This window comes from Malaclemys terrapin, chromosome 4 (assembly GCF_027887155.1).
Source record: "Malaclemys terrapin pileata isolate rMalTer1 chromosome 4, rMalTer1.hap1, whole genome shotgun sequence".
Lineage (NCBI taxonomy): Eukaryota > Metazoa > Chordata > Testudines > Emydidae > Malaclemys > Malaclemys terrapin.
Window position 1 is genome coordinate 66,127,298 of NC_071508.1, and position 23,965 is coordinate 66,151,262.

General features: G+C 38.4%; 1 protein-coding gene across 1 annotated transcript in view; it reads right to left on the minus strand.

Annotated features, from left to right (window-relative positions):
- The window catches only part of ANO3 (anoctamin 3), a 348,638-nt gene that overhangs the window by 48,839 nt on the left and 275,834 nt on the right, over window positions 1–23,965 (minus strand). Inside the window, exons 8-13 of the mRNA XM_054026242.1 lie at window positions 19,936–20,067; window positions 17,659–17,765; window positions 15,527–15,582; window positions 12,136–12,257; window positions 10,273–10,407; window positions 2,082–2,178 (exon numbers count right to left, since the gene is read on the minus strand). Coding sequence (XP_053882217.1) covers window positions 2,082–2,178; window positions 10,273–10,407; window positions 12,136–12,257; window positions 15,527–15,582; window positions 17,659–17,765; window positions 19,936–20,067 — 649 coding nt within the window. The remainder of the gene's footprint in view (window positions 1–2,081; window positions 2,179–10,272; window positions 10,408–12,135; window positions 12,258–15,526; window positions 15,583–17,658; window positions 17,766–19,935; window positions 20,068–23,965) is intronic.

Here is a 23,965-nt window from a genome sequence, read left to right on the forward strand (position 1 = left end):
GCATTATCTTCCATCTCCCCAGACAAGGGTAGGGTTTTCTGCAGGTTCTGTGATCTGCCTCTCAGGAGGAGGAGGGAAATGGTGGGCCAGGGTGAGTGAGTGAGAGGAGGAAAATTGCATAATTTCCATCACACTCCCTCAAGCCTTGTAAAAAAAAAAAATCACCAGGGCTATGTTAACTTTACTGTGAAGTTTGGTGCATTCAGATCCACCACTTAAGCAATGTCACCCCAGTACCCAGTTAGGTACCATGCACATTCCTATTTAACCCACTGTGGCTTGCAGGTGGTGTGAGGAAGACAAAAAAATCCAATTTGATCCATGGGAGAAAAAATTCCTTCCTAACCCCCTTAACAGGCTACCAGCTAGATCCACAGCATCTGTCAGGTTGGGTTCTCATTCCTAGTTTTGGTGGGTATGGTGGGCAGCTGGAACAGAGCCAAAAGAGGTTCCACATGGCCCCTGAATCAGGTTAAATCCTGGGAGCTGGGGAACGCTGGCCAATCAATGCCCCTCTCCCCCAGCTGGCCAATGGGTGCCAAAGATTCCTATGGGAGGAGCTACCTATTGTCCCTAGATGAGCACCTCCCTCTATTGCTACCATCACTGTCCCCCTTTCACCTCTGGCCTCATCAATTTCCCCCACCCATTGATGTGCATGGGTGGCATTCAACTCAGGCCTGGAATGTCATCTCTCTTTCTTCCAGGCTAGTGTTTACAAGGCGTGTGATGTTTACAGCACTAAGCCTGAAACTTTCATAGCAAATATAAGAAAGAGAAAACATTTCTTCAGGGACAGGGATCCTAAAACGACATGATTTAAAACTACTACATTTGAGATTATTGTGTCCCTTCCAGTCAACTGCTGGGCAGGGCTGCTTTGGGCTATTAAACAGCTGCACTCCATAGGTGATGGGCAGCACAGCACAGTTTGTACAATGCTTTGTGTGCGTTTGATGAAAGGTGTTACATGCAGTATATGTACAATTATTAATACAGCTGGTCAGAAAAAACTTTGATGGAACCATTTTTTGGTCAGAAAAGGCCCTTCCATTAAAATCAAGAGGCTTCTTGAAATCAAGTTGATTTCATTAAAATTTTGTTTTGGGGGAAAAACTAAGCTCCAACAATATGAAAACATCCCATTTCCACATTTTGGAAATTAAACATTTTGATTTGTCATTTTGAAATGACTTTTTGTTTTGATTGTTTTTGTTGTGTATTATAGTATATGTTATAAAGTAAACTAAAAATCAAAATGAAATGTTTTGATCAAAAAATTGCTTGGCATTTTCTTTTCATGGAGAATTTCTACATTTTTGGGCTTAGTTCCAATTTGTGAAACTAAATTTCAAAATCCTTTAAAAACTGAATTTCCTTCTCAACTTATTACCATCATGCCTTAAAGCCACAGCCATTCAAATTTCTGTAAACAATACTGAGTTCTAAACAAGAATTATTTGATTGTGCTGAATAATTTTGAGAAAGAAAAGCTGAGACTGGTTCCAGCCTTGGTAATATGATACAAACCAAAGTGGCTTCATATATGTGTCCATTTATATACATTGCTTGCATTCAAAAGCAGTCAATCTTTATGTTTGATGGACAGTTTCCTGTAGCAAAAGATTTGACTGTGTAGGACCATTGCATTGGGCACACCACAGGAGCATTATAATTCTCTATAATGAAAAAAAAAAATCCTTTAAAAAGAACAGAAATCTGGTCATCAACACTACAGGGAAACAGAAAAGTGAGAACATAATCATATAGGAAAGTAGAAAACCCTACCAGAAAAAAAAAAAAAGTTTGCTGTATCATTGGGGCTCTTCAGATGGACAAAATAGAGGTAAGAAGAAAATGCTCTCAGAAAGTCATTTTTAGAATCAGCTGTTATTGCTTTATCATCAATTGAAAGACAATAGATGCTGAGTAGAAAGGTTGCAAATATTTTTGTCACTGAAAAGTTAGCAGAGCATCACCAAATTGTAGAGGACCCTTTGCTGAAGTAACAGCAGCAATCATTACGCAGAAAGAATTGACTTTTAGATAGCATCAGCTTGCAGCACAAAACTAATAATTACCTTTGCATATATGCAGCTTTCGTTGAGTTTCTGTAGCGTGCAATTGCGTTCGCACATAGGGCACATGATGGTTTCATTTGCCTCGCAGATCTCTTTGCTTTAGTAGAAAGATGGGAAAATAAAGATGATAAAAAAGGCTTTCAGCATCCTCCACATTTTTCCAGACCCAGGCTACACCATTTATATTCTTAATTGGTTCTTAACATGCCTAGACCGTGAAATAGGCTCTTTAAAAATCTAATTTTCAGTGATCAATTTAATTTAAGAGCCAAATCCTGGTCCCACTGAAATAAAAAGGAGCTTTACAAATAACTTCAGTGCCAACAGGATTTGACCCTAAGCAAATAACACATCATCTTTGGACCTGATACTTCAGTCCCTATTTCTAAACACACATATATTTCAACAGAAGTATTACATGCATTAGAACTGAAGGATTGGTCCCAGACATCTAACTAGCAAAGTTAGGTAGTACCTTTTATAACACCCTTTAAACACAGGGAGTAGATTCTCAACTGATGTAAACTGGCACAGCTCCGTCAACATTAATGGAGCCATGTCAATTTACATCATCTGAAAGATCTGGGCTAGCATGTGTAAATTAAAAAAAAAAAACATACCACACGGGCATTGACAAGGGGTGAAATCCTGGCCCCAGTGAAGTCCAATGGGAGATTTACATTTACTTAAATAGAGCCAGGATTTCACCCAAGACATTTAATGTCAAAAACATCTAATGCTGGTGGCAACTAGTTTTATAGGGGAGGGGTGAGCTCAAAGGGTGGAGAACTTCTAGCATTTGTATTTCAAGTATTTGTGTTTAATTTCCTCCAAGATTGAATCATGTATGGGGACAAAATAAAAAGAGCCAGTCTTCTTATGACATTTCAGTTACTGGTTGGAAAAAAAAAATCCTCAGATATCATACTACTTCAGAAGGCCCTGGTGCTTAAGTACATGAGTAGTCTCATTGACTTCAATGGGACTATTAGCATTCTTAAAATTAGGCACGTTTGAGTACCTTGATCAGGACACACAGGAAAATAAAGCAGACACAGGGATGGCTTTTAAAGCAGAAGACAGCAGCTTTTAATAGAGTCAAAGGTTAAGGCCAGAAGGGACCACTGGATCACCTAGTCTGGCCTCCTGTATAGGCCATGACCACCACCCAGCACCTGCACATTAATCCCAATAACTGAAATGAAACCCAAGTATTATAGCCCACAAGAGACTAGACTATTGTGTGCCACAGGAAGAGAATAGGAAGGACCAAGGTGCACCAATGCCCAAGACCCCCACAATGCAGAGAAATGATTAAGTGAGATATACCCAGTAAATCCTGGAAAGTGACCTATACCCACGTGCTGCTGAGGAAGGCAAAAAACCCAAGGTCACTGTCAGTCTGAACTGCGGGAAAATTTCTTCCTAACCCCACATAAACCTTGAGCATGTGAGCAAGAACCAGCCAGCCAATCACTTGAGAGAGAGATTGCTCGATTCCACCTCAGAGCCCTTCTCTGATGAATGTCCCATCTCCAGTCATGACCATCCATTCCTGATGCTTCAGAGGAAGGAGATTGAAAAAAAAAACAACAACACAACAATCACCCAGAATACAAAAAAACCCTTCCTGGCCCCTTCAGGTGGCCAGTTGAAACCCTGAAGCATGAGCTTTTAGGATCAGTAATGGGGATGAAGAGTGTGTAATACCTCACTGTCCCACAAAATATTAGATATTTATTGTGGCTAAGGGTGGTGTTAAATGGGCTCCTTGTTAAATAACCATATCAATTGTTGGCCTCTTTAGCCTAACCCATAGGATTCAAACCACTTCTAAATCCTTTCCCCCTTCCTCCAGAGGGGGCATGAGGGTACGATGAAGGGTATTCCAGTCTGCAAAGGCTTGCTCTTCTTCCTACAGGCTAATAGTTATCCTGAGTCCCCCACTCATGTGTACCTCTCGGAGCTGGCACCTTTGAGTCTCAATGGACACTAGCCACAGGTTACTACAAAATTACCAACTCCATTTAACACACCTTTTAAGTTCCTGTCCTAAGTCCTTATCTTTCTAGCCCTGGCCCAATCAAACATCCCTTTCCCCAGCTGAACTGGGGCTGCAATAGCTCCCTGAGGCAGTAAAAGAGGTATAATACAAATGCAAAAGAGTCCAGTTTGATTTCAGTTTACACAAACTCTGCTGGTTTGGGTTCTGTTAAGTATCTCATGGAATCTGAACTCTCAGCTCTAATGAAAACTACAACATTGAACTTGGCATTTATTTACAAATGTGCATTCACATTAAATCCCATTTCTGGAACAATAATGGTGCAGACTGTGCTCTCTCCAATGATGTTTGTATGGGCGTTTAGCTAAATTTTCTCAGCAATGCCAGTCTCTAAATTATTAAATCTTATAAGAAAATTAGGAATTGTCAAAGAAATTGTTCTAAAAAAATCTCTGAGCAGGAGCAAGCACAGTAGCGGATTTCAGAGATGTGCATCAATGCATGCCTTTGTGTCTAGGAATAGAATTTGGACCTGTATCACAAGTCTTAATATGTAAGGGAATTTTCTTTCAAGCAGTTAACTGCAAAGAATGAGATCTCTACAGTATAATACAATAGATGATGACAATACGAACTATAAAAAACATAAGACAGATTGTGCTGCTGTAACTGAGAATTTAGACATTAAAGTATATACAACATGCAGTTGTAATCTATGCATGATGGTGCTGAAATCTTCTTATAAATTCTGTTTTAAAACCCCAGTTTGTTTCCAACAGCTAAACTCAAAGAAAGTTACAGCAATACTAGCCCAGATGCTTATGAACAATTCTCGGTAAAGCTATTAATTTTTTAGCAAATTTAGCAATCATGACAGATGTCAGGATGACTGCCCTTGCCGCTAAAATCCTCTGAGCAAGAACAGTATAGATAGAAGTGAACGCATCCCCCTACTTCTTTGCCCAATGTACGTCAACCCTGACCTGAAGGGCCAACCCCTTTATTGGTGACCAGGTGCTTAAATCTCCATGGCCCGTTCCATCTTGGCCTTTCTGAGTTGAGACTGTCGATAAGAGGAGCAATCATGGGCATGTTTCATGTGATGTGTAGAAATCTCTTAAATGCTAACTACTCTAAAAACAACAAACTTATTTCTACATAAGCCCCTGAACAAAGGGGAGAGGAAAATCTACACCTGATTCTCACACTTTGATTCTGTGTGGCTTAAATAGATGGTTGGTTCTGCACATAATTCATCTGAAGAAAAGAATGCAAAATATGGAAAGAATTAGAGCTGTCAAGCGATTAATCGCACTGTTAAACAATAATAGAATACAATTTATTTAAATATTTTTGGATGTTTTCTACATTTTCAAATATATTGATTTCAATTATAACACAGAATACAAAGTGGACAGTGCTCACTTAATATTTATTTTGATTACAAATATTTGCACTGTAAAAAACAAAAGAAATAGCATTTTTAAATTAACCTAATACAAATACTGTAGTGCAATCTCTTTATCATGAAAGTTGAACATACAAATGTAGAATTATATACCAAAAAAACTGCCTTCAAAAAATAAAACAATGTAAAACTTAGAGCCTACAAGTCCACTCAGTCCTATTTCTTGTTCAGCCAATTGCTCAGCCAAACAAGTTTGTTTACATTTGCAGGCGATAATGCTGCCCGCTTCATGCACTAAAGATTCATATGTCCCTTCATACTTCAACCACCATTCCAGAGGACGTGTCCATGCCGATGACGGATTCTGCTTGATAACAATCCAAAGCAGTGTGGACCAATGCATATTCATTTTCATCATCTGAATCAGATGCCACCAGCAAAAGGTTGATTTTCCTTTTTTGGTGGTTCGTGTTCTATAGTTTCCAGATCAAAGTGTTGCTCTTTTAAGACTTCTGAAAGCATGCTCCACACCTCATCCCTCTCAGATTTTGAAAGGCACTTCAGATATTTAAACCTTGGGACGAGCGCTGTAGCTATCTTTAGAAATCTCACATTGATACCTTCTTTGCATTTTGTCAAACCTTCAGTGAAAGTGTTCTTAAAATGAACATGTGCTGAGTCATCACCCGAGACTCCTATAACATGAAATATATGGCAGAATGTGGGTAAAACAGAGCAGGAGACATACAATTCTCCCCCAATGAGTTAAGTCTTAAAAAAAATAATGTGTTAATTAAATTTAATGAGCATCATCAGCATGGAAGCATGTCCTCTGGAATGGTGGCCAAAGCATGAAGGGACATATAAATGTTTAGTATATCTGACACAAATACCTTGCAATGCCGGCTACAGAAGTCCCATGCGAATGCCTAGTCTCACTTTCTGGTAACATTGTAAATAAGAAGAGGGCAGCATTATCTGCTGTAAACGTAAACAGACTTGTTTGTCTTAGCAATTGGCTGAACAAGAACTTACAGGCCTCTAAAGTTTTGCATTGTTTGTTTTTGAGTGCAGTTATGTAACAAAAAAAAAAATCTACATTTGTAAGTTGCACTTTTACCAGAAAGAGATTACACTACAGTACTTGCATGAGGTGAATTGAAAAATACTGTTTTTTTTATCATTTTTACAATGCAAATATTTGCAATACAAATAATATAAAGTGAGCACTGTACACTTTGTATTCTGTGCTGTAATTGAAATCAATATATTTGAAATTGTAGAAAACATCCAAAATATTTAATAAATTTCAATTGGTATTCTACTGTTTAACAGCGTGATTAAAAATGCAATGAATCACGATTAATTTTTTTAATCGTGATTCATTTTTTTGAGTTAATCACGTGAATTAACTGCAATTAATCAACAGCCCAAGAAAGAATTTTAAGAGCTAGGAGGGCCTTCAGTATGTTGCACACATTAAATCTGTCTCACAACCTGGTCAAGAAATGGCAACTTTATCATTAAATATATATCACAATAGAAACAAACAACACAAAAAATATGGGTCGAAATACTGAAGCTTTGTTTGTGCATGTTTGAGCCCGAAGTATATATCTCAAACTGTGTGTCAAAGGTAATTTGATACAGATCCACTGGGTTTTTCTGATTTGGCTATATCCATCTCCCAACAAAATCAAGGAACTAGCTGTCACCACTGGAAATCACAGGCTGAGGTTACCAGGCATAGCAGCCCTAATACCAATGCGGAGCCCTGGCAACAAAGAATGGGACTTTTGATGGAATGCTCTGCCTTGTCCATCAGCTGTCATAGGGAAATGAAAAGTCCTCTTGCTTGCCAAGCTACTCTGCTGACAGCAGTGAGAAAAACATGTTTTAAAACATGGACCATATATTAATGTTTGTTGGAGATATTTATACTGTATAAAAGGTTGGTTTTTCAATTACCATCTAATTGCATCAGTTCTACAATGCAAGTAAATCAGGGATCGGCAACCTTTCAGAAGTGGTGTGCCGAGTCTTCATTTACTCACTCTAATTTAAGGTTTCGCGTGCCAGTGATACATTTTAACGTTTTTAGAAGGTCTCTTTCTATACGTCTATAATATATAACTAAATTATTGTTGTATGTAAAGTACATAAGGTTTTTAAAATGTTTAAGAAGCTTCATTTAAAATTAAATGACAATGCAGAGCCCCCCGGACCACTGGCCAGGACCCGGGCAGTGAGAGTGCCACTGAAAATCAGCTCATGTGCCGCCTTCGGCATGCTTGCCATAGGTTGCCTACCCCTGAAGTAAATGGTACAATGGAGATAAAATGAAAAATCCAAATGATCAAATTTGCTCCTAAACCACTAGAGGGAGGATTTGTATTTCCCAAGAAGCAGACTTTTACATAACCCTAACAGTTGAATTGACACTACTGAGCAAAGTGCAATTTTTGCAAAACCTAATTTGATCACTGAGCAGGGTTTAAAAAAAAATAAATTATCTGCTCTATGTTCATCAAAGTTAACAAGTTGTGTCACTGATGTCCATAAACAGTTTGTTTTATGAGCAAAATCCAAAGTGATATTTACAGTTTGCACATTCCTGATAAGGGGCATTATTAGAATAAAAAGTCAACCTGACATCAATTGGTATTGTACCGAATAATCAAATTTTTGAATAGGTTTTGGGGCAATATGCCAATTTGTCAGATTGACATAATGCTCTGGCACAAAATTAAAATGCTAAATGTTCATTGTTTTCATCCTGATTAAAAAAAAAAAAAAAAACAGTCTTGGAGAAAACAGTTCAGCCAGTATCCTGTGATGTACCTTGTGTTTGTGTAATGTAACATCTACAGAGTGCAAAACCAAATAATAAATTACTACCACCACCTAGCATTTATATAGCACTTATCCTCTTCAAAGTGATTTACAAACATTGACTAAATCCTAGAACCACAGAATATAAAAATGGAAAAGACCTATGAGGTCATTTACTCCATCTTCTTGCTAATGGAGGATTCCTTGCTGTCTTCACAATCTAATTTACTAGTATTTTGTTTAATCTTTGCTACCCTACACCAGAATAGGCAGGGACATATTGTAATGAATGGGCTAGTTTGTGTGTGTATCACTGTCTTCTACTGTATAGAATTAGAACTGCTTAACTAAGTGTCATAGACTATCAACAGCTAAAATACTTCAGCTCAAATGCTAGGGGCATGTGCTTTTGGAGCAAGATGATCTGAGTTCTATGCCTGCTGTCATTGCCATGCTGTGCAGCATAAAACTCATGTTCCTAGATGACCTAATTTGCTTCTGCTGAGCATTCTGACACCTCTATGTAGATAGTTTTCACACTTCCTCTTGTAGAGGGCCAGTTTCCTCTTTTGTCTGAATAGGTCTTTCATAAAGCAAGGGAAAGTAAGCATTTACAAATAGGGAAATCTGATTGTAAAAATAGAAAAATAGCAAGAGGACACAGGGAGCAGATGTATCTGAAACTACTTTTAACTCGTTTTTAAATTGACTCAATTTCATGTTGTGGGTTTGCCTTTCAAACTTACAACACGGAAAAAACAGTTCAACACCTCAGCACAATCAAATACATAATATTAATAAAAATAGATGGTGTTTGGCTGACATCATAACATCGAATGTTATCTGAAACAGTTAAATCTGAACATTTTGGTTCATAACAGGAAGCCTGACAAAGCTTTAATTAAGCACTGCAGGGGAGACAATATAAAACTTTGTAAAATACAGTATAAAGACAATTTAAAGAAAGGTAAAATGCTCCTTGTTCAAAGGCTAAAATGCATTAATTTTCTACAAAATTTTGCTCCATTAAGGTAACAGTCTGAGCATGCAAAGTAGTAGTAACCACAGACTAAGCTTTATGTTCTATTCCCATGGGTTGTCGTTCTGCATTGAGGAGCTAATCACTCCTAATGGAAAGCTTTGGAAAGAAAAGTCTCTCTTTAGAAATAGTTCTCCTTACAACATATCAGACATTTGCTTTAGCACAAATTCTCTTCACTTATTTCTTAAGTTGATATCATGATCTCCTCCTGGGACAGACCCACATCAGGGGAAATTCACTTTGTGACTTCGGTGGGTTTCATGCTGCACAGCACTTGATTGTGATCTCCCTTACACCAGTATTAAATGAGTGTAACTCCATTGGCTACAATGGAGTTGGCTCTTAATTTACACCAATGTAGCTGAGAGAAGAATTAGGTTCAGAGTTTCAATGACATCATCCCTTTTGGTGGGAAAGGTTTGCAGGGAAGGGTAGAGGTTGAAGTTCTGGAACTGTACTGATGCACCCAGATCTATATGCAAACCCATACTCCAGTCCACAGATCACGAGAGAGAATTTTCATGAGTTCACCTCACTATAGTGAGAACCATTAATGGGTGGTCATTTGCAATTACTTATCTTCAGCACAGTATTTGCTGTATTTCCTTGTACACAGAGTTGGAAATGCTACAAACGCAGCCATAAATTTAGCTTCTGTGAATGGTAAATGTCCAGTTTTTGATATAAATGGTTACATAGAGGGGATGTAGCTGCTAACATAATTGAGTCCTCAGTTTGATTATTATGAAATGCTATAAGTCTAGCAAATGTTTAAAGTTTGACTGAAGAGATGCAACATTTGGTTTAGGTTGTGCCTGGCTGCTACTTGCATTTTCAACAATGGAACTGGCAAGAATAACTGTCTATTGTGGTTTTAAAAATGGGATTTTATTGTGCATCATACCTTACTTGGCTAGAATCCATGGTAAACAATCCATAAAGGAAAACAAACAGCCCGACAAGTGCAGCAGGAATGAGCATTCCAGTGTACCATCCCAACCAAGCAAAATAAAGACCAATTTTTTCACCAAAATAGCGCCTGTGTGAAGCAAAAACAAACAGTTTGAAGTAAATGATCAGGCCCATCTTGATAGCATTACAGGAATCCTAAAAGGAAATAATCATTATTAGGTTTATTTTCATGTATTATCTTTTTAGTAGCACTTGTGTGAAATACAATTTTATTTCACTCTGACATAATACTTTAGTGGCACTAATTGCAGACTAAACAATACACACATACTATAAGGAAACAGCTGGAGTGCATTACAATTTTACACGGTTGCAATGATTTAGAGTAGTCAGTAACTTCAGCTCTGTTAAAAGTAGGAATTATAAAACAGCACATTTGTTAGTATTAAATTCAGAAGAGTTGGACACAGTGTTATGCAAATACTTTTGTGTAAAAAAATTACAGAACCCAGCCTGTAGAACTACCATGAAGCTGATATCTCCAGCCCGTAACCAACTTGCACTCCACTTCCGATGACCCGCTGTAGACAAAGACATGGGAAGTTCTGCCTCAAGGGTTTGACAGACAGCAGCTGCATGACTACTGATTGGCTACCTGCCCTATATAAACCCAAGTTGTGTTCCAGGAAGCGTCCCAGCAAGAGTGTGGATCTTCTGTAGCTGCCATTACTGTTCCTGCTCCTTGCTCTCGAATTCTCGGCTTGATTTGGACTTTGATTTCTGACTCAGAGGCTGAAACCTGACTCAGACTGTGACCCATGGTATGAGCCCTGATCTGGACCTGCCTACATACTCTTCTGGTATTCCCAACCCCAGATTTGCCCCTGCTTTGACTCTTGGCCTTGACTGCCCGTGTTGGGATCCTGACAAGGAAGGTGACATAGATGTAGTCCACTATAAAAAAAACAACAACATATGCTGGATTGTCACAGAAATCTATTGTTAGAGCAAAGTGGTACTACATGGTGAACATAAGTTCAAGATTCAGCCTTTATTCTTCAAAAATGGACCAAAAGTTTCCAGAAGAGCTGAGATGGCTGTGAAGGTGGCTAGAAAATAAGGCACTGAACCTACAATTTGGTCAGGACAGAAGGACCCCTATACCCATGCACAGCCCCCTTGTCTTCCATGAGACATTGAAATTGACAGTAAGCAGAAATGAAATTGACTTGTCTGTATTCACTGTCCAAGATAAGCGAAATGAAAAAGCAAACACCAGCATTAATTACAGGGAAAAACTGATTTTTAAAATTCTTTTAGTTTTAATAAGCCCTGGTGTTAATAGTAAGATAGGTAAAAGAAATGGTACATAAATTCCAACACTGATTGTATCAAAACTAGATTTTTGTTTTAAACTTCGCCAACATTTCTCTCATAAACCCTCGTCCATGCAAATTGATACATGTGGTAGCAGCCATTTGATGCTACATTGATTTCAAAAGGTCTCTGGCTCGAGTGAGGGTCTGTCTGTGCCAATCAGATTGCAGAATTGAGCCTTAGGCCTTCTCTCTGCAAGTTGTTCCATGAGGGTGAATCTCTCCACCTTCATGGACCCCATTGAAATCAGTAAGACTACACAAGGATCCACCAACACTGAACAACTAGCAGGACCGAGGCCATGCATTGTAATACCAAGTAGCTAAACTCTATCAAGAAAGCAAAAAGACACATTTTTGCTCAAAAAGTTTTGTTCATTTTAAATATAAAATCCCTGTAATTTTCAGCAGAATGGGTAGGCTACTGCTGCCTAGCTTTTCACATAATTGAAACAAGTTGTGTTACATTGTATGAGTACCTGATTAAATCCAGAGGCTGGTATTTGTACCACATCCCCCACCGTGCCCAGCGCTCATATAATAGGTGTCTGTGATTTTGAGCTCCATGTGTTTTGATGGGATGTCTGCTCTTGTGGCTTCCCTGAATCACAGAAAGAAATAAAAAGATATTTCTGTGTCACTGGGAAAGAAAGAGGCATTAAAAAGATGGCATTTGGATTCAAATATAAATAAGGACATTACTTTTCTGATGACACAGATTTGTTAGTTCATTTATTACTAATCATTAAAAAATGCAATCCTGAGTTTATTGTTAAGCCTGATATAGTAGAGGTGGTTACAAACTTCTCTGCAATGATGAATTTCCTCTGGGAGATTTAAAGACCAGTGCCAAAGTACTCTTTCCTGACTAACTAGACCCTCACCACTTTTCAGTGGGGATGCACAGGGTCTGGTCTAGTATTTGTATGTCCTGGATATATGGTCATTTGTATATGCATTTATATTCTTCAAATGCTTTTAAACATGGGCATATTTTGCTCTCCTGTGTAATTCCATTGATTTCCAATATGGGGCTCAATTCTTTTCATCTGGGTAACTCCAATAATTTTAATGGAGTTACTTCTGATTTACAGAGAATCGGTAATAACTTTTGTACAAAGATTATTGTAATAGTGTGAATATAGGGGTTCATTCTGTCACACAGGTCCCTTGTCTATCTTTGATATTCCTTGTCATAGATAATGGAAACAATATGAGAAGACCAGAGCTGGTACTATTTTCTCCCCAAAAATCACTCCCTGAGGCATTAAAAACAAAACTGACCAGAGAGGAATACAAACACTGAGTTATTCATTTTTACCCAAACAACACTTTTATTGGCTTTGTCTGGATTCCATTACAGCTTAACGCACAGTGTTACACTCTAAAATAAAAAGTTATGATGCAGAATTTTCAGGCCCTTCCTAAGTGAAGTCACCAATCTTCCGTGGTTCTACATTCATTTTATTCTGACCACAAGGCAGCACGCCAGTTTAAGGCTATGTTTTCATTTAGTAAGGCATACAATTCTACTGGCCATTCTCTTGCATTTAATGGCATTATGAAGTATGGACTGATTTAGTACACGAGTTTGAAGAGAACGTACAGTCTATTAAATGTTCCGAAGCATCCCGGGTTGCATTCGTTTTAAAATTTCAAACCCAACCATTTTTACAGTTATTTTCTTGAAAATATTCTTCCATTATTTAAAAAGCATCTTTTATTCTCTCTTCTCGAACCCAGCACAGCTTAAGGGCATGACATGACTTACAGTATAGGCAAGCTGCACCCAATTTTCAACACCACAAAATGTTCATGCCGAGAACCACTAGTGTTCCTGCCTAGGGTATGAACTGTAAAATGTATCTGATAACTTCTCAGTTGGTATTATTTATGAGCCTGCCACTCGTGGAGGGCCAGCAATGGAAGAGATGCATTGTGATGGGGAAAAGATGAGAACTCAATGTATAAGACTGGCGACCACCTTCCATCCCGCTGTAAAATTTCTTTTGTCCTATTCAGCCAAGTGCTTCCTTTCTGGAGAGAGCTACCCTCCACCCCCGAGTGAACTAGCAATGATCCAGCAACTGGCTAGAGGGGTTACAGTTCACCATCTCAGAAAGAGTCCAGTATTGCATAAAATCCACTTCACTGGTTGACTGCTCAAGCCAACCAAATCATGGTAACAGTGGCAGGAGGGGAGGCATAGTTGGCTGCCTTGGCAGGATGCCCAGGATTGATTTTATGACTCTTCAGCCAGTTCAGAGATGTCCCTTCAAGGTTAGCAGTCAGTCACACATGTTGAACCTTGTAGAGTTAAAGATTCCTCTCTTTCTCTATGTTTAAAGATTTTTCAAGCTTGTTTGAGTTTGTGAATCTTCACTTCCCCCTTCCCAACTCTGTGCTTAAAGTAAGAGTCAATTAAAAAAAATAAAGAGACAAAAACAGTAAAGGGTCACATTCTACTCAGTCATGCCCAGGCAATTCCAAAGTCAGTATGGAATCATGGGTGTAACTCAGTACAAAAATTGGCCTAATGTGGTTTTCTAGCTAAAGAGGAGCCTCTTACCCACCTATACCCCTAAGTAGCCATAAATGGGTGCCATAAATAAAGCAGAACTGTGCTAATATTTTTATTAGAATTTATCTTTTTCTTCTCCTTTTTTCACTGTTTTGCCACAGCAAAATATGAACACAATTACACTCACGTTGGAGTTGAACTTTTAACTTACTGTATATAACGGGGTGGAAATTCAAAATAAAAAGTAGCTTATCCCGAGTCTTTCATGCAGGTCTTTGTGCTGATCCTTTTATTGCAATTGCAATAAAATAATCGCTCACTAATGTGATTTGTTGAAATAATAATTTGCAATATAACTAGAGACAGTCATCTACACTATAAAAAGAAGCATATATGTGAGACCATGTGAGAGAGTGTGGTTGTAGAAGTGAGATAAAGCTTTCACAGTTATGAGGATTTTTTTCTTCCACTGGAACGGTTAGTATTTCCCTAAAGTCTATAACATCTAGCTGAAGCATTAATAATGAAAATGTGAATGGTATGTCCAGAGTACTGCTCTTTTATCCTCCCCTGCATTAAAGTTTTAATATAAAGAGCAGTTCTTTATCCAACAACCTGGGAAGTTTAAGTCACTTTGAAACACAATGTGGTGTATCACATCCTCAGCTAAAGCAATCTCATGTCTCAGAGTCATAACTGTCAATGTTACAAACTGTCTGATCCATGACATGAAACTCAGTGTAAAGTTCTGTCCTTAATTAGAAAGAACACTAAAAACTTATGACTTGTTTCCTTCTTTCAGCCATTTAGGGCCTGACCCAATGCCCTCTGAAATCAATGGGAGTCTTTTCATTGATTTAAATGGGCATTATATCAGATCCTTAATTTATTGATGGGACTATTTTCAAGGTAAAGTTCTATACAACTATACAGATATTGTTTGCACTGCAAATTTTAGTATCAATTTTCCTGTATTTGATCCACTGAAAAGCAAATTAGAAAAACAGAACATTTTGTATAAAACATGCAACAATACTTTGAGCTAATTGGAACAATTTATGTTCTCTTTAACAATCTCAGAGGCAATGTTCATTTAAAAAATGTACTTAATACAGGACCATTCTAAACCAGCGGGAGAGCATCCCAGAAAGTTATTACTGGGCATTGGACTAGATAAAGATCCAAGCTAGGCCCATATCAATGTTGGGAGTGTTATAAATAAAAAGCCCTATCAGAATGCAAAGTAAAATAAAAACATCATAAAGCAAATTTATAGTTAAAATAGGATCTCAATGTTAAAATATTTTTTACTTTAAATATAACACTTAAGGCAAAACTAAACCAGCTACCTCATGTGGTGGAAATGCAGCTTCATATGTTCCATTATTGAGTAATCTATTAATACCTAAGCAGAAGAAAAAAAATGAGTTTCAATACCAGTTTTTATACATGCTGTTTCAAGAGCTATTGCATTTCAGCCTATGAATTGAGGAAATGTGATAATGCTAAATAATTGGGTTACTGTTTTAAAAAAAAAGGCAATAATCAGTCCTGTGCACAAGTAGAATAACTGTTCATTGTCATTAAGCGTGAAGTTGTGGCTCCTCTTGCTCCCTCAAGATACATGGCTCTTTCTAACTTCAGAGACCTTACTGTGGCTAGTCTCTATACTCTTTTCTTCTATAGTTCTTTAAGACAGCTCTTCAATGAATGAAGCCCTCTCTAGGGGATATCCAAGGAACTGCCCCTCCATTAAAAAACGGGAAGTTCAGACAACTATTCAGGAACCCTGATGGGAGTACCCAAAATCAATAGTCTCCCAGACAACCCCAAAGAAATCTGGACTTTCAACAGGTCAGAGTGCTGTGCTCTCAAAGACATACCCTGAATCTGCTACCATTGATCTTAATGGGAATTTTGCCATTGGTTTCAATGGAAATAGGTTTGGGTCCCAATTGTCCTCTATTCTTCATGTTTTTTTTAGGTGTACTGCTGCTTTGCTTCCAAGAAAACTTCTCCAGGCAAATGAAAGCAGCAGAAAACCCACAGCCCACCCCATTCACATCAAAGCCATTTAATAGCTAACCTTCAAAGGTAGCTGTTTCTATTTTTCCTAAAATTTCAAATAAAAAAAAAGGGAATTAAATGCATCCCTCCCATGAAATACAACCCTGTCACTGGGACAGATACTCTGGTCTGGTATAGCTGCTTTGTGCTGCACTACAGGCATAATTTAGGCTTAAAACTGGTTTCACTGGATTAGGAAGGATGATCACTCATAAGGTGGTCCTCCAGGTGGCATAGAGCCAGCACAGAATAAGTACCCCTCCCTTCCCTGCTGCTGGCATAGCAGGGAAAAAGGTATGTGGTCAGGATGCATTGTGTTACACCCATTCGAAGCAGCATTTTCAGCCTCCTCTAGCTGTTGGATCCTAGTGCATATTAACTCAGAGACTTCACTAACAGCTAAGCAAGGACAAGTACACAGAGCAGCAGCAGGATCAAGTAATGCAAAGGACACCTTTAAACCACATTTGCCCACCCTTCCCAGCAATTTTGCAGTTTGGCTGTAGATTTGAGGTTCTGGCCCACTACGCTAATGCAATGCTAAGGTTACACATACACAAAATGTTAGGAAATACAGAAGCTAAGATTCTCAAAGTGACATGAATTCATCCCTATTTCACCTAGAATATATGGCGCCTTCCATTACCAGTTAGGCTATTAAATGTATATACAGTTCATACAAGGTGGAGGAGTTAATGTTATCATAACTTTAGCACTCTAATATTTGGGGTTTAAATATCATATTCTTGTATTTGTATTAATAGGTTTAGCTTTTCTTCAGTAGGTGTTTGCAGGAAATTGAACAAATGCTTTAGGAAAATCTACAATATTTGGTATAAATTACACTTGTTTTCCCACAAGAAGAGTGAATTATAACCAGGATCATTGCTGTGAACACTAGTACCCTCTGAAATGTGAAGCATAAACATAAATATTAAATTCTTAAAATGCAAACAAAGTAACATATCATAGTGTACTTATACCTTTTGACAGGAACTGTTCTAACAGCTAATCAGAAGTGAAGCTGAACCATAAGAAACTTTCATCTTCTATGAGGAATACTACTGTATTAATAGCTAACATTACTGGTTTGAATTTAACCCATAAGACAACACTGCACGTCTACAGACAAATGCTTTCACTGGATAAACAACAATGTCTATTTATCCATCAAATTTATAAAATATTTTATGAACCCACTAATCAGAAAATATTATTGATTATCACTGAACAACAATTAGCAGCTTGCAATGCTCAATCAGCTCTATTGCTGACTGAATAAGTCATTCTATGAATACCGGCAATATTTATCTAGTTTATTTAATGAATACTTTTTCTTCTTTCTATAGACTAAAGATATTAGTTCTCATCATAAGACCCAATTTATATTTTTTCTAAGTATCAGAATTCTTACCCATTTTTGATTTGCCATCTTCATACTTCGTTCTCTGTAGCATGTGGTGCACTATTCTACTTCTTGTGGAGTTGCTGAAGAAGCTGTCTTTGTTGTTTATTGTAAAGCTGTTAAAATGATTGATGCCTTTTTATATTTAAAGTAATCCACAGCTTTCAAAGCACAGCTATCCAACAGTTTCTTTTTACCATACTGTACATATATAATAGTAATTCACAGTTGTTACACAAGATGCAGTGATTTACATCTTCAAAGAGTCCTTTCAACACCCTGGAGAAATAGCATGTATCATTCCCATTTTACAGATGGGAGAATGGTCACCGAGGTTAAGACCAAAATTCTCATTAAGTGGCCAGTGATTTGAGATGCCTCAGTTTTTGGGTGTCCAACTAGAACAGGGGTCTCAAACATGTGGCCTCCGGAGTTATTTCCTGCAGCCCGCCATAGGTGCCGACTCCACCGGCAGCCAAGCTTCCCTCAGTCCCTGTCGTCCTCCCTCCCCACCGAGTGCACTGCGTTCCCACTCCTCTGCTTACCTCCCAGCACTTCTTGCCACCAAACAGCTGTTTGGCAGCGTTTAGGACTTTCCAGGAGGGAGGGGGGAGGACCGGGGATGCGGCGCGCTCAGCGGAGGAGGCGGAGAAGAGGCAGGGCCAGGGTGGGGATTTGGGGAAGGGGTTGGAATAGGGGCAGGGAGGGGCGAAGTTGGGGCCGAGCCTTTGGTGAAGGGGTTGGAATGGGGGCGGGGAAGGGGTGAGAAGAGGTGGAGCAGGGGCGGGGCCTCATGGAAGCGGTGGAGTGGGGGCGGGGGGGGCTTTTGTATCTTTGTATGAAAAGGTTTCAGTGATGCGGCCCTAGGGCCTATGTACTAGTCCTCATGTAGCCCTCGTGGTGATTTGAGTTTGAGATTCCTGAACTAGAAACACCTCTGGCCTGATTTTCAGAAGTACTGAGTTTTCTCAAATCCAGTTGAAGTCAATGGGAATTACAGATGTTCAGCACAATCCAGGGTCATCAAATTGCTGGAAAGGCAGCTAACCCAAGGGATGTTGGTGGGGATGGACTTTGACCTCTTGAGGTTCCTTCCACCCCTACATTGACTCTGATAACTGCAACTCTAATGCAACTCACCATCTGGGCTGAGATGTCTCAAGTTGGGCACTAATAATAGATGACAGTTTTGAACATAAGAATGGACATATTGAGTCAGACCAAAGGTCCATCTAGCCCAGTATCCTATCTTCTGACAGTGTCCAATGCCAGATGCCCCAAAGGGAATGAACAGAACAGGTAATCAAGTGATCCATCCCCTGTTGCCCATTCCCAGCTTCTGGCAAACAGAAGCTAGGGACACCATCCCTGTCCATCCTGGCTAATAGCCATTGATGGACCTATCCTCCATGAACTTATCTAGTTCTTTTTTGAACCCTGTTATAGTCTTGGCCTTCACAACTTCCTCTGGCAAGGAGTTCCACAGTTTGACTGTGTGTTGTGTGAAAAAATACTTGAAATTTTTGGCCTAAGTGATTGGTCTAATGCCATACAGTGAATTACTGCCCGGGATTAGAATTTAGCTGCTCCCAGTATCATGTGCTGTCCACTAGAATTCACATGAATTTATGGCTCCATTCAAGAGAAGTCAAGCTTTAATTCTACTTTATTAAAATTTTAAGATTAAATAAAAACTAAAAGAGGCATAATACATTAAAATCATGCATTACAAACAAGGAACATTATTCCATAGTACAGCAAAAGCAGAGATGATATGTTAGCCTGAACAGATATGTTTACAGTTTTTAGGTTGTGTATAGAAGATTAAGGGTTTTCTATACATATCTGAGGCAGGAGCATTTGCTGTGTACACAGCTGGCTAAAATCCAAAGTCACTGTTTTCAGCTTGTTCCCAGGGTTTTCCTTCTGTTTCAGCTGAGGGAATACTCTCAGATTTAGCCCAGCTGTTTCTTGAATATGCAAAAACAAACCGGGAGTATTTGTGTTTAATAATGTAGGAGGAGACAGAATAGCATGCTCCCTATTGGAGCGAAATTTTGCGCCTACACTATACTGCTGAACAGCCATCAATGGAAGCTACTGGTGAGTATCAGAGGACAGAATATGGCCCTAAGAGAAAACCAACAGGAAACAGCAAACCTGACACCATGTGTTTGTCAGTGACCATCTGTTAATGATTGCCTTTCTGTCACCTGGAAAGAAGAAATGAGAAAATGAAATGTGCACATGGATCTCTGTTGTTGCATTCTCAGCACCAACACTTACTGGTGGATTCGCGCTCGGCTAAAGGGTGCTGTGTAACAATCTGTCTCTTCCAGGTCAGGGAGGGCCTCCTTGTCAAGCTTCATTGGATTTCTGGGCAACCAACTTTTCAGCTCTCTGATATTCCTCTGCAAACTGGAACAATGACAAGTTAGACTTATGCTCCCAGCTGCACGTCACTTTTGTTGCCATCATAGCTATGTATGCTGGATGAGAATGAACTATAAGCTTGAAATGAAAGCAAGAGAGTGCTTATTTTTTCTAAATTACTAAAACAAAATAAAAAAAAAAGTCAATGGTTACGTTATTTGTGGCCCAATCTTTTGGACCTCACTCAAACACCATTCCCACTGCCATCAATGGGAGTTTTGTCGAGCAAGCATGGCAGGAGGAAGGTAATAGCATACTGCTTTAGAGAATGACTCTCTGCGTTGCAATTTCTTCCCAAGGTAGCTCGTTTGGAGCAATTACAATGTCCACCCTTACTCAAGTATATGCTTAAAGTGCTTACCCTAAGATATAAACACAAACCCTTTAGATACCTCATACGCAAATTTCCCTCTTTTAAAGTGAGAATTAAAAATATAGTCCTTAATTGTATATTTATGAACCTGGTCCCTGGCACATTTAATTAAATCTCCATATGATTTGTAGAGCTCTGTCAAAATCTACATATTGTTATATCCCTTCAGAGTATAAGAACAAGTCAAGTAAAACAAGAATACGTTAGAGCAAAAGATGAAAAATTGTCATACAATCAGCATTTAGACAAAAACTGATGATAATTTTCTGCAATTTTCTAAAGAGTCAGGTTATCACACAATTATAGGATTTAGTTCTATGTCTGTGCTTAGTCTTTATATAGGCAAAACTCCCTGACTCCCCCCATGAGAGAGGTGCTTACCTAAGGATGTCAGAACTCAGTTTATAGAAATTAGAGATGGAAGAGATCTATTAGGTTATCTAGTTAATTCCCAAACAATGACCATTCTTCCCTTCAACTTTGCCTGATTCTGTATTCCTTGCACCTCCAAACTCTCCTCCCATTGAAGTGAATGGGAATTTTGTGTGTTCAAGGAATACTGGATTGGGTCTCATATTATGATATATTATATCTTTGGAGGCATGGCTGAGTGTCAAGACACCCTAATTACAGCTATATTTTTCAACTGGGTTAAGGCCTGGTTTCCACAAGCTGCATCTGCATTTTGTACCCACAAAATGAATCCAGGGCACAAATCTGGGTACTTACTCTTATAAATATCTAATTTACATCTGCAATTAAACTGCTAATTGGGTATGGTAGTCAGAGATACAACTACTTGGAATGAGCCCACTTTTTTGTTATGGGAGCAAAAATGTAGGCATGAATTTTGCACCTGCAATTTGAACTTAGAAAGGGAGACTACCCTTCAGAAAAATTACTCTCACAATCAGCAAAGAAACACAGTACAAAAGAAAAGCCAATAACTACTGCTACCAAAAAAAAAAAAATAGTGTGCACATTTATTATTTAGAATCGTAAAATGTAGAGCCAGACTCTCATATAATCCTAATCAGGCCATTTGCATCTAGCAGTTAAAGTTATGGGGAAATATTTTGCATCTGCCATGAAAATACCCCATGAATTAAGCTGAAAGAAAAAAGTGGAATATAAGTGCGATTGCTGAAAAAGCTTATTTTAAATTGGCAGCAGGCTGCATAGTACGAGCACTCAGGCTTTTCCATTAATTTTTCATTTTCAGGGAGAATCTAACATTAAAAAAAAAGCTTCAGGATGACACTGAGAAGCATAAAGTTCCCCAGTCCAATTGCATATGTGCTTATTTATTTTTTCCAAACAAGCGGTCTAGTTTTAAATTGCAAAAACCAAAAAACAACCACCCCTTTACCCACTGCTGCTGTTGAAAGACCCAATCTTGCAAATGTACTCTTGAGTCTAATAGAGCTGAGTCACAGGAATAGAGCTGCTTACATGTGTAAGCATTTGCAGGATGAGGCCATACGATTTTATTTTTCAGATTAGTCTGTCTCCTACTGGGGTTTTACATACTGCAAACACATTTTTGCTGCCAGTTAGTGCAAAGCACAGATTAAATTTAGTATTTATGGATTGGGTTTGGGAATAGCAGGGCTGACTTTCCTCTCACCTGGTGTAATTATATGGGCATCAATTTAGTTACTGCTAAGTTACACTAGTGTGAGAAGAGAATGAGCCCCACTGCATCTAGAGCCCAATCCAACTTTCACAGAAGTCAGCATTAGTCTTTCCGTTTTTTTCAACGGGAGTCGCATCAGGACCTTACTGTACTTTAATGTACACCCTGACACCAGATTCTTGAAATTTCTACATTCCCTTGGAATTTGTTAGTCTATTGTATTTGAGGGACATGATTCCATCAGTTACTAGACTTTGTGGGCCAAGAAATATAATTGAGTTAATAAAGGACAAACACAGAAAACACAGTTCTCAGACAGGATTGTCACTTCGCTTTTTCTGCCAAACATATGGTCCGGCTCTGCCACTTTTACTCATTCTGGTTAGTACTTAACTCCATAAGTTGTTTCACCCGTGGGATGGGACTGACTGCTTGTAGAATGAAGTACTACTCAGCCCAAGTAAGGGTTGGAGTTTCTTCATTTTTCTGTCTTATGGACAGATTTATTCTTTTTAAAGCTAAGAATCAAACTTTTCTTTTTATAAAAAGCTGTCAGTTTGTGATAATAAATCAGATTTTTGCATTGGTTTCTAATTTTTATTCTTAATTTAGGTCCTTTCCCAGAGTTTTCATTCAATTTCTTACTCTGTTTCAGACAAATAAGTTTGTTATGGATTCTCAAACTTCAGTAAAGACATGAAGGTGATAAAAGAGTAGTCTGACTAATCTGTCAATGTACATTTAACTCCAAATCACAGGACTGGATTCTCGCACTGTTGCACAAATGGAGCAGTACCTTAGTTCCTGAGTAATCCAACTGAATTCAACGGGACTACTCACTAAATTGTGACTCAAGATGAGTAAAGGTGGCAGAATTTAGCTTGTAATGAATAACTCTTGTAAAGTCAGGATTTTGTGATGGAAGGAGAGATCAGACAGGTCACAATGGAAGAAAATTCCATGGGCCAAATTCTGAGCACAGCTACATTCCAACTGAAAATACCTAGTGTTGCAACACTAACAGTTGTACAAGTAATGGTCTTATAATGACTATAAAATGTTACTCTGCAATACCATTGCATTTTATCTGACATAACAAGAAAAGTTAAATCCTTCATTTATGAATAGATTTCACTTAGTCATGACAATGATCCCTTCCCTAAGTTAGTATGATTCCTATCGGAAATCTTCAACTTAATTGCACTTTTATGGTCTTTTGCAGAATTGTGTGTTCATAAAACTTTCAGACTAAATCTCAGGAGTTATCCTAACTTTTCCATTTATCCTCATATTCCTTAAAAAAAAACCAATGAATAATTCTGGTTTGGGAAAAAAAACCCTTAACTATATATGTTATTGCAACTGTTGATATTATTTAGGTATCAATGCTGTGCCAAAATCGCGCAGTTCTTGGTCAGTATATATACTCCCATGACTGAAAGATTTGGCTTAGAATTATCAGCCCTTTTAGTTCTCTTTACATTGTTACAACTATCGTACTCAATAGTGGCATGAAATTTCAGCATTAGGCAATTGTCACTGGCCAGATTAAAGGTTCCTGACATCAGCATCATCTTCTATGTTCATAGATTTCACACAGGTAGTTTTCCTGTTTGTTCACAGTAAGTTTCTTCAATATACTGATAGATCAAGTTATATAAAGTCTCCAAGCAAAATTGTCCAACTTTGGTGCCTAACATTAGGCACCTAAATAAGCAGCTTGGGTATCAGAGGAGCTAAACTCTCATTGCTCTCCTTGACATTAATGGACTAATTAGCCTTGTAGTCACTAGGAGATAAATTCTAATATACTTCTATATCCATTATACCTAAGTAACATGCCTAACTTTAGGCATCTATATTTAATAAGCATC